General features: G+C 49.2%; 3 protein-coding genes across 3 annotated transcripts in view; 2 read left to right on the top strand and 1 right to left on the bottom strand.

Annotated features, from left to right (window-relative positions):
• LOC132571389 (zinc finger protein 850-like) overlaps positions 1 to 13,008 on the bottom strand; it is a gene marked incomplete at its 3' end in the record, with an annotated part of 552,489 nt that overhangs the window by 259,137 nt on the left and 280,344 nt on the right. The window lies entirely within an intron of this gene.
• LOC132570877 (oocyte zinc finger protein XlCOF6-like) overlaps positions 1 to 13,008 on the top strand; it is a 73,530-nt gene that overhangs the window by 15,568 nt on the left and 44,954 nt on the right. The gene's annotated exons all lie outside the window — the stretch shown is intronic.
• LOC132570878 (oocyte zinc finger protein XlCOF6-like) overlaps positions 3,780 to 13,008 on the top strand; it is a gene marked incomplete at its 3' end in the record, with an annotated part of 26,168 nt that continues 16,939 nt past the window's right edge. The window contains exons 1-2 of the mRNA XM_060237517.1: positions 3,780 to 3,801; positions 5,302 to 5,431. Of these exons, the coding sequence (XP_060093500.1) occupies positions 3,780 to 3,801; positions 5,302 to 5,431 (152 nt within the window). The remainder of the gene's footprint in view (positions 3,802 to 5,301; positions 5,432 to 13,008) is intronic.

Here is a 13,008-nt window from a genome sequence, read left to right as displayed (position 1 = left end):
AGCGTGGAAAGAAATTCATTCAGAGTTAGAATCTTCAACAGCATCAAAGAATCCACACAGAGGAGAACCATTTTGAATGCACAGAATATAGAAGAGATCCAACGTGGGTTCCAGTCTACAAAAGTACTCTCTCTCCGCTCCCCCAATCAGTCCTTTCGTAATGCAAAATCCCAGGGGCACCTCCTTCAGCCACCTCCTGAGGTCTGAAGCTTGGGTGGAGTTGTGGGCATCGTTCTGTACAACTTCTCAGAGTGAGAACAAAAAGACCTGTATTTCCTGGATTCTTCACAGTTTTGAAGTTCTTAACTCTTCCTCAGTCTTCTCCCATTGCTGCTTTAACTGGAGCCACAGTACAATGAATTCAAAGATGGGTCTGCGCATGTATTCCAGGCTCTCTGTTGCTGGCCCTGCCAGCTGTCCTCTAGAGGTGCATTGCCTATCGGCAAGTTTTGCAGGTTCTGGGAAGCAAGTAAGCAGGGTCTGGAGCTGGAGAAAGCAAGCGATGAGTGTGTCTCTGCTTCAGAATGGCTCATTGGAGTGTCGCTGCGCTGACATCCCTTCTTTCCATGTGCCAGGCCCTAGGTACAGTTGGGCACCCTTGAAGCCCCTCTTGCTGGCGTGTTCCTTGAGAATCATTCATTGCTCGCTTTCACAAGGCTGTAGGCGAGGCCCCCCCGCTTTCAGTGTGCTGCCGCAGAGATAGATTGTAAACAGGCTGTGGTCAAGACGAGGCATTTGCCCCTCCCTTCCAGCTCCCTTTGATCTCAGCCACTGAGAAGGCAAACAGGTTTTTTCAATAAATTTTTTAAAAGGCATCGGGCCAAATACAGATGTTTTACAACAATCTTTAAAAGGGCATCTGTGCAGTTCCAGGGTGTGACGGAGAGCCCCCTATTTTTCATTTATATGGACATCGTGATCACTGGTTATGTTGCCAGGAGGCCTGGAGAGGCAACTCTCATGCATCTGCTCAAAGACGTGGGTTTTACCTACTATTTTCTAAGAGATTTCTGTGAATACTAACAGCCTCAGTGTTACAACTACATTCTGTATCTCTGGAAGAGTGCTAGCAAGGAGTGCAGATGGGTTCCCAGCTGCTCTGGGCGTTCACCATCTCGGCCGTTGCAGTGGAAGACGTCGTGGCGTCAGGAACTGCCCAGACAGATGCTTTCCAGCCTTGACCATGAAGGCCATCTTGGTGGGCTAACATCATCAGCGACCCTTTTCCTGCACTGCCAGACTCCATGACAGAGAAGCGAGAGGCTCACGTACTCAACAGCTGTTTCAAACATCCACATAAGGCAATCACGCTTAGCTTAGGCGTGGATCCTGCCAGACCGCCCAAGTCTTTGTCAAACGGAACTTTAGAAGAAGGACGGTGCTAGCCAGAAGAGCCAGAAGAGGAAGGCCAGCTTCACCCAGAGCCAGAGTCCTTTGTGTAGATCGGGTGTCACCTTAGGTACCAATTTGGCCCTCTATTGTCCCTTTTAGATGAGTCTGTATAGCTTGTTTAATCCCCTCCTTCACCCATGCCTTGCCCAAACTGCCGCTTTGGAGCCTCCCCCTGTCCCATTGTTACCTGGAGATCCATTCAGGTGACCAGAGTCAGGTCTGCTCATTGGCTTGAGCTAGGCACCCAATCAGGTACCCAGAATAGATTAAACACTGCCCACAAACAAGCCAGCCCCTTTTTTGGGAGGACCTCTTCCCTTTCCAAAAATATTATAATGGGAGAGAAGGCTTCATCTCTCTCTTTCTCTGCTTGAGGAACATGTAACTAGACTGTTCCTCCCTCCCTCCTCTAAGTAAGGAGCACCAGACGTGGTACATGGCCGTGCTCATCCATATCTTCTTCTTGTAAGGACATCTGAACCAGGTAGTATACCCTGTTCGTCTACCCTCGTGTTTACCCCTGACTATTTCAACCCTATTTACTTGGGCCTGTATGTATATTGTATGATTTGTATGTATTGTATTGTATTGTATTTTATAGTAAAACCCCTTTTATTATAAGACCAAATCTCCTCATTATTGGGTGATTTCGAAAGCAGACACCTTCTGTATATATAGGTTCTCGCTGTGGCCTGATTGCCCACCACACTGAATTCCCCAAACTCCTATTTTTAGGGCAATTCTGGTAACAAGGGTGTGGGGGAGAGTGGGGGCAGCGCCCAGTGTGAGGAGCTGGGCTCCATCAGCCCAGGTCGGGTCTCCCAAACCTCCGCCATTAAGAGATGTCTGCCTAAAATGGAAAGGTGGAGTAGTGAGATGTGGCAAAACAACTTTAAAAATAATACATCAAGTAAAAACACAAGGATCACAGCAGAAACTAAAAATATAAGAACATAAGAGAAGCCATGTTGGATCAGGCCAATGGCCCATCCAGTCCAACACTCTGTATCACAGAGTGGCCAAAAATTTATATATATATACACACACACACACATATATACACACTGTGGCTAATAGCCACTGATGGACCTCTGCTCCATATTTTTACCTAACCCCCCCTTGAAGCTGACTATGCTTGTAGCCGCCACCACCTCCTGTGGCAATGAAATCCAAGTGTTAATCACCCTTTGGGTGAAAAAGTACCTCCTTTTATCCGTTCTAACCTGACTGCTCAGCAATTTCATTGAATGCCCACGAGTTCTTGTATTGTGAGAAAGGGAGAAAATTCCCTATTGGCTGGGCATTGCTATTTTCTCCTCTGCCCCTCTCCAAGGCAATGGCTTGCCAGTGTAATTTCCCCTTTTGGTTGTTGGTTTCCAAGTCAGGATACTCACTCAGGCACCCAATCTCAGATCCATTCAGTAGAGACAAGCTGGCACAAAGCTTCAACCCTTTACAGCTAGGGGCCTGCATATCTTCTGGACCGCCTCTCCCCATATGAACCCCCGGGCTCTGAGTTCTGCTGCTCAACATCTGCTTATAGTCCCTGGTCCTAAGGATGCCTGGCTGGCTTCAAGGACGGCAAGAGTGGAATTCCATTCCCGGAATGTTTCCGCAGCTTCCAGGGACTGTCATTCCCTGCACCCCCAAAGATGCCATAGAACACCAGGTCTATAATAGGAAATTAATGCAATTTTAATAAATTCCTTAGACATTACATATGTAAATTCTATGTCTGTGATGTACAAATATACCCACCATCCATCCAGACTGAATACTCAATTTTCCACATGAAATACGGTTTCACTATTCATATCACGATCCAATATTGCACCACATAGCAGGAGACAAAAGCCTCTGAGTATTGTATAAGCTCTTTCTCCCTCTCTCTCCCTCTCTCTCCCTCACTCTCACTCCCCCCCTCTCCCTCTCTCTCCCCTCAATGGATAAAATATACTATATATAATCCATTTCAAACCAAAGTTCTTTATGAAGGGTTAATTCGATGTCTTCTCCATGTTCACAATCTCTCTGCTGTACTGGCTCCAAAAGAGCTGTGTTGCTCCACTGAATGGATCTTTAGATTCCAATTGCCGGTAAATCCATCACATTTCCACTGAAAAATCATGATGTATCTCATTGCTTTTGCTAAAGAGAATGCTGTGGGGGTTCATATGGGGAGAGGCGGTCCAGTGTGAATTTAGGGAACGGTATTTGTGAGTTTCCTGCCTTGTGCAGGGGGTTGGACTAGATGACCCTGGTGGTCCCTTCCAACTCTATGATTCAATCTTTCACAAAATTGAGTTCAATGGGATACAAAGCAGCACTGTGTTTAGCAAAAGCAATGAGATCTCTGATGATTTTTGGGAATGAGCCGCAGAGACGAAATGTCAGATGCAGAAGAGGCAGGTCTGTGGGAGTGGTCTGAGTGACATCACAAGATGGGGTGGGGTTTTGGTGCACCATGTGATGTCATGGAAAGGGGTGGAGCTCAGGAAGTGCCACCAGGTGACTTTTTGAGCTGGAAATGACAACCCAGGACATGAGATGACATCCCGCACAAAAGGAAGAACTCTAAGTTACCTTGCGAGAGTTTTGGAAATGATGTGTCTCTCTCTGATCTCCTCTTGTGACCCGTCCCATGAGATGCAGAAATCGAAATGGCGTTAAAGCAGAAGAAGAATGCAGCTTTGCTGTCTAGAAGGGCGCATCACAAGCTTTGCCATGAATCAGCAAGTGCACACAAGTGCCGGCAGTGAGCAGGCTGTGGGGCAGTTTTGCCCCAGGGGGAAATGTGGGGGGGGGGCTCCTACTGACGCTGGTGACTCTTGAGAACGGAGCGGGGAGTGGGCCAAAGGGCAGTCTGGGCTGCGTGTCTGCTCAGCGGCCTCTGGTGTAGCTTGGAACAGGCCTGGTGAGTGAAGCGGCAGGGGTGTTTTGAGCTGAAGCTGGGAGAGCTTGTGCGAGAAGAGGTGAAGGAGGTCGTTGGCACTTGTGTGTGAGAAAGTCTGTATTTGCGTTGAATGGAGAGAAAAGAGGCATGGTGTAGGAATGCGCAGCAGTGGGGAAGCAGAGGCCAGGTCTCCCAATTGAATTCAATGGGAAAAGAGAGGGCAGGTCTAGACATGGGCTGCATTGGGGACCCAGACACCAGGTGTACCAGTTGAGTTTAATGGGAAACAGAAGGTAAGGTCTCCCTATAGGCTGCATTGGGGAAACAGAGACCAGGGGCACCAATAGGTCGTTTTCTGGAACCAGAGTCCAGGGTCAATAATACCAGAGGCCAGGTATGCCAATTTAAAAGCTCTCCCCCCCCATGCAGGCTGTTGTTGGGCCCAATCCCCACCCCCCCATGAAAGAACTCCCAGTCACCCTCCAGGTTGGAGCACCCAGTCTGCGCTTGGCCTGCACAATTCATAGAAGGGGGTGGGGGGGGACCAAAAACCTCTACATTCAAAGCAGGGGGGATGTGGGGGGAGGAAAGGCTTGGGAGCCGCAGTATGCCCCCCCCACTCTAGGCAGATCCTGCATTGAGTGGGGGGTGGACTGGATGGCCTCTTTGGCCCTTCCAACTCTGGGATTCCAGGATTCATCGAGCAGACTGGGAGGGCGTGGGTGTCTCTCTACTTCAGTCTGCAAAGATAGCTGTGCTAGTTTAGAAACGGGCAACTGAAGAAGTAAGGAACATTCTAGAAAGCCTTTCTTAAAGGGACATCACCCTTCCCTCCTCCAAGCATCTGCTAGTCCACAGTGAAGTGTTTCTTTGACCGATCGGAAAAGGGGGAAACCTCAGCAAAGGAAGGGCCATCGCTCTGTAGAATAAGAGGATGACCCATTCCTCCAGTTCTGGGGTCCAAATGACCTCTAACTTGAGTCTTTTGCTTCTAACATCCTGCCTGTTTGGGACAGGGTACATCGGTGAAAAGCTCTTTTCTGTGGTGAAGGTCAGTGAATCAAAACTATATCCACGCCTGAACACAATACTCAGGATTGCTGCAGCACAGATCTTGACTCCAGAGTCTGACGCAATAACTCAAGAGTAAGAGGTTCCATTTGTCAAAGACTTATTAATAAATAAATAAATAAGTACTTCTTCACCCAAAGGGTGATTAACATGTGGAATTCACTGCCACAGGAGGTGGTGGCGGCCACAAGCATAGCCACCTTCAAGAGGGGTTTAGATAAAAATATGGAGCAGAGGTCCATCAGTGGCTATTAGCCACAGTGTGTGTGTGTGTGTGTGTGTGTGTGTGTGTATAAAAAATTGGCACTGTGACACAGAGTGTTGGACTGGATGGCCATTGGCCTGATCTAACATGGCTTCTCTTATGTTCTTATGTTAAAGAAAATACTGAATGAGTATGTGTGTCTTTTCAGTAAAATGAATATTGCTAAGTTTGGTGTAGTGGTTTAGTGCATGGACTCTTCTCTGGGAGAACCGGGTTTGATTCCCACTCCTCCACTTGCAACTGCTGGAATGGCCTTGGGTCAGCCATAGCTCTCACAGAGTTGTCCTTGAAAAAGCAGCTGCTGTGAGAGCCCACTCCAGCCCCACCCACCAAACAGGGTGTCTCTTGTGGGAGAGGAAGGTAAAGGAGATTTGTGAGCCGCACTGAGACTTGAGATTTGGAGTGGAGGGCAGGATATAAATCCAATTTCTTCTTCTAATTGGGTTTACATAAGAACATAAGAGAAACCATGTTGGATCAGGCCAGTGGCCCATCCAGTCCAACACTCTGTATCGCATAAGAACATAAGAGAAACCATGTTGGATCAGGCCAGTGGCCCATCCAGTCCAACACTCTGTGTCACATAAGAACATAAGAGAAGCCATATTGGATCAGGCCAGTGGCCCCTCCAGTCCAACACTCTGTATCACATAAGAACAGAAGAGAAGCCATATTGGATCAGGCCAGTGGCCCCTCCAGTCCAACACTCTGTCACATAAGAACAGAAGAGAAGCCCTGTTGGATCAGGCCAATGGCCCCTCCAGTCCAACACTCTGTGTCACATAAGAACAGAAGAGAAGCCCTGTTGGATCAGGCCAGTGGCCCATCCAGTCCAACACTCTGTGTCACATAAGAACAGAAGAGAAGCCATATTGGATCAGGCCAGTGGCCCCTCCAGTCCAACACTCTGTCACATAAGAACATAAGAGAAGCCCTGTTGGATCAGGCCAGTGGCCCATCCAGTCCAACACTCTGTGTCACATAAGAACAGAAGAGAAGCCCTGTTGGATCAGGCCAGTGGCCCATCCAGTCCAACACTCTGTGTCACATAAGAACAGAAGAGAAGCCCTGTTGGATCAGGCCAGTGGCCCCTCCAGTCCAACAATCTGTGTCACATAAGAACATAAGAGAAGCCCTGTTGGATCAGGCCAGTGGCCCGTCCAGTCCAACACTCTGTGTCACATAAGAACATAAGAGAAGCCCTGTTGGATCAGGCCAATGGCCCATCCAGTCCAACACTCTGTGTCACATAAGAACATAAGAGAAGCCCTGTTGGATCAGGCCAGTGGCCCATCCAGTCCAACACTCTGTGTCACATAAGAACAGAAGAGAAGCCCTGTTAGATCAGGCCAATGGCACATCCAGTCCAACACTCTGTGTCACATAAGAACATAAGAGAAGCCCTGTTGGATCAGGCCAGTGGCCCATCCAGTCCAACACTCTGTGTCACATAAGAGAAGCCATGTTGGATCAGGCCAAATGCCCATCCAGTCCAACACTCTGTGTCACGTAAGAACATAAGAGAAGCCCTGTTGGATCAGGCCAGTGGCCCATCCAGTCCAATACTCTGTGTCAGAAAAGAACATAAGAGAAGCCATGTCGGATCAGGCCAATGGCCCTCCAGTCCAACACTCTAAGTCACATAAGAACATAAGAGAAGCCCTGTTGGATCAGGCCAGTGGCCCCTCCAGTCCAACACTCTAAGTCACATAAGAACATAAGAGAAGCCCTGTTGGATCAGGCCAATGGCCCTCCAGTCCAACACTCTAAGTCACATAAGAACATAAGAGAAGCCATGTCGGATCAGGCCAATGGCCCTCCAGTCCAACACTCTAAGTCACATAAGAACATAAGAGAAGCCATGTCGGATCAGGCCAATGGCCCTCCAGTCCAACACTCTAAGTCACATAAGAACATAAGAGAAGCCATGTCGGATCAGGCCAATGGCCCTCCAGTCCAACACTCTAAGTCACATAAGAACATAAGAGAAGCCATGTCGGATCAGGCCAATGGCCCTCCAGTCCAACACTCTAAGTCACATAAGAACATAAGAGAAGCCCTGTTGGATCAGGCCAATGGCCCTCCAGTCCAACACTCTGTGTCACATAAGAACATAAGAGAAGCCATGTCGGATCAGGCCAATGGCCCTCCAGTCCAACACTCTAAGTCACATAAGAACATAAGAGAAGCCCTGTTGGATCAGGCCAGTGGCCCCTCCAGTCCAACACTCTGTGTCACATAAGAACATAAGAGAAGCCATGTTAGATCAGGCCGGTGGCCCCTCCAGTCCAACACTCTGTGTCACATAAGAACATAAGAGAAGCCCTGTTGGATCAGGCCAGTGGCCCCTCCAGTCCAACACTCTGTGTCACATAAGAACATAAGAGAATCCCTCTTGGATCAGGCCAATGGGCAATCTAGTCCAGCACTCTGTGTCACATAAGAACATAAGAGAAGCCCTGTTGGATCAGGCCAGTGGCCCCTCCAGTCCAACACTCTGTGTCACATAAGAACATAAGAGAATCCCTCTTGGATCAGGCCAATGGGCAATCCAGTCCAGCACTCTGTGTCACATAAGAACATAAGAGAAGCCCTGTTGGATCAGGCCAGTGGCCCCTCCAGTCCAACACTCTGTGTCACATAAGAACATAAGAGAAGCCCTGTTGGATCAGGCCAGTGGCCCCTCCAGTCCAACACTCTGTGTCACATAAGAACATAAGAGAAGCCCTGTTGGATCAGGCCAGTGGCCCCTCCAGTCCAACACTCTGTGTCACATAAGAACATAAGAGAATCCCTCTTGGATCAGGCCAATGGGCAATCCAGTCCAGCACTCTGTGTCACATAAGAACATAAGAGAAGCCCTGTTGGATCAGGCCAATGGCCCCTCCAGTCCAACACTCTGTGTCACATAAGAACATAAGAGAATCCCTCTTGGATCAGGCCAATGGGCAATCCAGTCCAGCACTCTGTGTCACATAAGAACATAAGAGAAGCCATGTTGGATCAGGCCAGTGGCCCCTCCAGTCCAACACTCTGTGTCACATAAGAACATAAGAGAAGCCCTGTTGGATCAGGCCAGTGGCCCCTCCAGTCCAACACTCTGAGTCACATAAGAACATAAGAGAAGCCCTGTTGGATCAGGCCAGTGGCCCCTCCAGTCCAACACTCTGTGTCACATAAGAACATAAGAGAAGCCCTGTTGGATCAGGCCAGTGGCCCCTCCAGTCCAACACTCTGTGTCACATAAGAACATAAGAGAAGCCCTGTTGGATCAGGCCAGTGGCCCCTCCAGTCCAACACTCTGTGTCACATAAGAACATAAGAGAATCCCTCTTGGATCAGGCCAATGGGCAATCCAGTCCAGCACTCTGAGTCACATAAGAACATGAGAGAATTCCTCTTGGATCAGGCCAATGGCCCATCCAGTCCAACACTCTGTGTCACATAAGAACATAAGAGAAGCCCTGTTGGATCAGGCCAGTGGCCCCTCCAGTCCAACACTCTGAGTCACATAAGAACATAAGAGAAGCCCTGTTGGATCAGGCCAGTGGCCCCTCCAGTCCAGCACTCTGTGTCACATAAGAACATAAGAGAAGCCCTGTTGGATCAGGCCAGTGGCCCCTCCAGTCCAACACTCTGTGTCACATAAGAACATAAGAGAATCCCTCTTGGATCAGGCCAATGGGCAATCCAGTCCAGCACTCTGTGTCACATAAGAACATAAGAGAAGCCCTGTTGGATCAGGCCAGTGGCCCCTCCAGTCCAACACTCTGTGTCACATAAGAACATAAGAGAATCCCTCTTGGATCAGGCCAATGGGCAATCCAGTCCAGCACTCTGTGTCACATAAGAACATAAGAGAAGCCCTGTTGGATCAGGCCAGTGGCCCATCCAGTCCAATACTCTGAGTCACATAAGAGAAGCCATGTTGGATCAGGCCAGTGGCCCCTCCAGTCCAACACTCTGTGTCACATAAGAACATAAGAGAAGCCCTGTTGGATCAGGCCAGTGGCCCCTCCAGTCCAACACTCTGTGTCACATAAGAACATAAGAGAATCCCTCTTGGATCAGGCCAATGGCCCTCCAGTCCAACACTCTAAGTCACATAAGAACATAGGAGAAGCCATGTCGGATCAGGCCAATGGCCCTCCAGTCCAACACTCTAAGTCACATAAGAACATAAGAGAAGCCATGTCGGATCAGGCCAATGGCCCTCCAGTCCAACACTCTAAGTCACATAAGAACATAAGAGAAGCCATGTCGGATCAGGCCAATGGCCCTCCAGTCCAACACTCTAAGTCACATAAGAACATAAGAGAAGCCCTGCTGGATCAGGCCAATGGCCCTCCAGTCCAACACTCTAAGTCACATAAGAACATAAGAGAAGCCATGTCGGATCAGGCCAATGGCCCTCCAGTCCAACACTCTAAGTCACATAAGAACATAAGAGAAGCCCTGTTGGATCAGGCCAGTGGCCCCTCCAGTCCAACACTCTGTGTCACATAAGAACATAAGAGAAGCCATGTTAGATCAGGCCGGTGGCCCCTCCAGTCCAACACTCTGTGTCACATAAGAACATAAGAGAAGCCCTGTTGGATCAGGCCAGTGGCCCCTCCAGTCCAACACTCTGTGTCACATAAGAACATAAGAGAATCCCTCTTGGATCAGGCCAATGGGCAATCCAGTCCAGCACTCTGTGTCACATAAGAACATAAGAGAAGCCCTGTTGGATCAGGCCAGTGGCCCCTCCAGTCCAACACTCTGTGTCACATAAGAACATAAGAGAATCCCTCTTGGATCAGGCCAATGGGCAATCCAGTCCAGCACTCTGTGTCACATAAGAACATAAGAGAAGCCCTGTTGGATCAGGCCAGTGGCCCCTCCAGTCCAACACTCTGTGTCACATAAGAACATAAGAGAAGCCCTGTTGGATCAGGCCAGTGGCCCCTCCAGTCCAACACTCTGTGTCACATAAGAACATAAGAGAAGCCTTGTTGGATCAGGCCAGTGGCCCCTCCAGTCCAACACTCTGTGTCACATAAGAACATAAGAGAATCCCTCTTGGATCAGGCCAATGGGCAATCCAGTCCAGCACTCTGTGTCACATAAGAACATAAGAGAAGCCCTGTTGGATCAGGCCAATGGGCCCTCCAGTCCAACACTCTGTGTCACATAAGAACATAAGAGAATCCCTCTTGGATCAGGCCAATGGGCAATCCAGTCCAGCACTCTGTGTCACATAAGAACATAAGAGAAGCCATGTTGGATCAGGCCAGTGGCCCCTCCAGTCCAACACTCTGTGTCACATAAGAACATAAGAGAAGCCCTGTTGGATCAGGCCAGTGGCCCCTCCAGTCCAACACTCTGAGTCACATAAGAACATAAGAGAAGCCCTGTTGGATCAGGCCAGTGGCCCCTCCAGTCCAACACTCTGTGTCACATAAGAACATAAGAGAAGCCCTGTTGGATCAGGCCAGTGGCCCCTCCAGTCCAACACTCTGTGTCACATAAGAACATAAGAGAATCCCTCTTGGATCAGGCCAATGGGCAATCCAGTCCAGCACTCTGTGTCACATAAGAACATAAGAGAAGCCCTGTTGGATCAGGCCAGTGGCCCCTCCAGTCCAACACTCTGTGTCACATAAGAACATAAGAGAAGCCCTGTTGGATCAGGCCAGTGGCCCCTCCAGTCCAACACTCTGTGTCACATAAGAACATAAGAGAATCCCTCTTGGATCAGGCCAATGGGCAATCCAGTCCAGCACTCTGAGTCACATAAGAACATAAGAGAATCCCTCTTGGATCAGGCCAATGGCCCATCCAGTCCAACACTCTGTGTCACATAAGAACATAAGAGAAGCCCTGTTGGATCAGGCCAGTGGCCCCTCCAGTCCAACACTCTGAGTCACATAAGAACATAAGAGAAGCCCTGTTGGATCAGGCCAGTGGCCCCTCCAGTCCAGCACTCTGTGTCACATAAGAACATAAGAGAAGCCCTGTTGGATCAGGCCAGTGGCCCCTCCAGTCCAACACTCTGTGTCACATAAGAACATAAGAGAATCCCTCTTGGATCAGGCCAATGGGCAATCCAGTCCAGCACTCTGTGTCACATAAGAACATAAGAGAATCCCTCTTGGATCAGGCCAATGGGCAATCCAGTCCAGCACTCTGTGTCACATAAGAACATAAGAGAAGCCATGTTGGATCAGGCCAGTGGCCCCTCCAGTCCAACACTCTGTGTCACATAAGAACATAAGAGAAGCCCTGTTGGATCAGGCCAGTGGCCCCTCCAGTCCAACACTCTGAGTCACATAAGAACATAAGAGAAGCCCTGTTGGATCAGGCCAGTGGCCCCTCCAGTCCAACACTCTGTGTCACATAAGAACATAAGAGAAGCCCTGTTGGATCAGGCCAGTGGCCCCTCCAGTCCAACACTCTGTGTCACATAAGAACATAAGAGAATCCCTCTTGGATCAGGCCAATGGGCAATCCAGTCCAGCACTCTGTGTCACATAAGAACATAAGAGAAGCCCTGTTGGATCAGGCCAGTGGCCCCTCCAGTCCAACACTCTGTGTCACATAAGAACATAAGAGAAGCCCTGTTGGATCAGGCCAGTGGCCCCTCCAGTCCAACACTCTGTGTCACATAAGAACATAAGAGAATCCCTCTTGGATCAGGCCAATGGGCAATCCAGTCCAGCACTCTGAGTCACATAAGAACATAAGAGAATCCCTCTTGGATCAGGCCAATGGCCCATCCAGTCCAACACTCTGTGTCACATAAGAACATAAGAGAAGCCCTGTTGGATCAGGCCAGTGGCCCCTCCAGTCCAACACTCTGAGTCACATAAGAACATAAGAGAAGCCCTGTTGGATCAGGCCAGTGGCCCCTCCAGTCCAGCACTCTGTGTCACATAAGAACATAAGAGAAGCCCTGTTGGATCAGGCCAGTGGCCCCTCCAGTCCAACACTCTGTGTCACATAAGAACATAAGAGAATCCCTCTTGGATCAGGCCAATGGGCAATCCAGTCCAGCACTCTGTGTCACATAAGAACATAAGAGAAGCCCTGTTGGATCAGGCCAGTGGCCCCTCCAGTCCAACACTCTGTGTCACATAAGAACATAAGAGAATCCCTCTTGGATCAGGCCAATGGGCAATCCAGTCCAGCACTCTGTGTCACATAAGAACATAAGAGAAGCCCTGTTGGATCAGGCCAGTGGCCCATCCAGTCCAATACTCTGAGTCACATAAGAGAAGCCATGTTGGATCAGGCCAGTGGCCCCTCCAGTCCAACACTCTGTGTCACATAAGAACATAAGAGAATCCCTCTTGGATCAGGCCAATGGCCCTCCAGTCCCACACTCTGTGTCACATAAGAGCATAAG

This window comes from Heteronotia binoei, chromosome 5 (genome assembly GCF_032191835.1).
Source record: "Heteronotia binoei isolate CCM8104 ecotype False Entrance Well chromosome 5, APGP_CSIRO_Hbin_v1, whole genome shotgun sequence".
NCBI classification, from domain to species: domain Eukaryota; kingdom Metazoa; phylum Chordata; class Lepidosauria; order Squamata; family Gekkonidae; genus Heteronotia; species Heteronotia binoei.
Note: the sequence above shows the minus strand (reverse complement) of the source record. Positions and strands in the feature narration are given on the sequence as shown.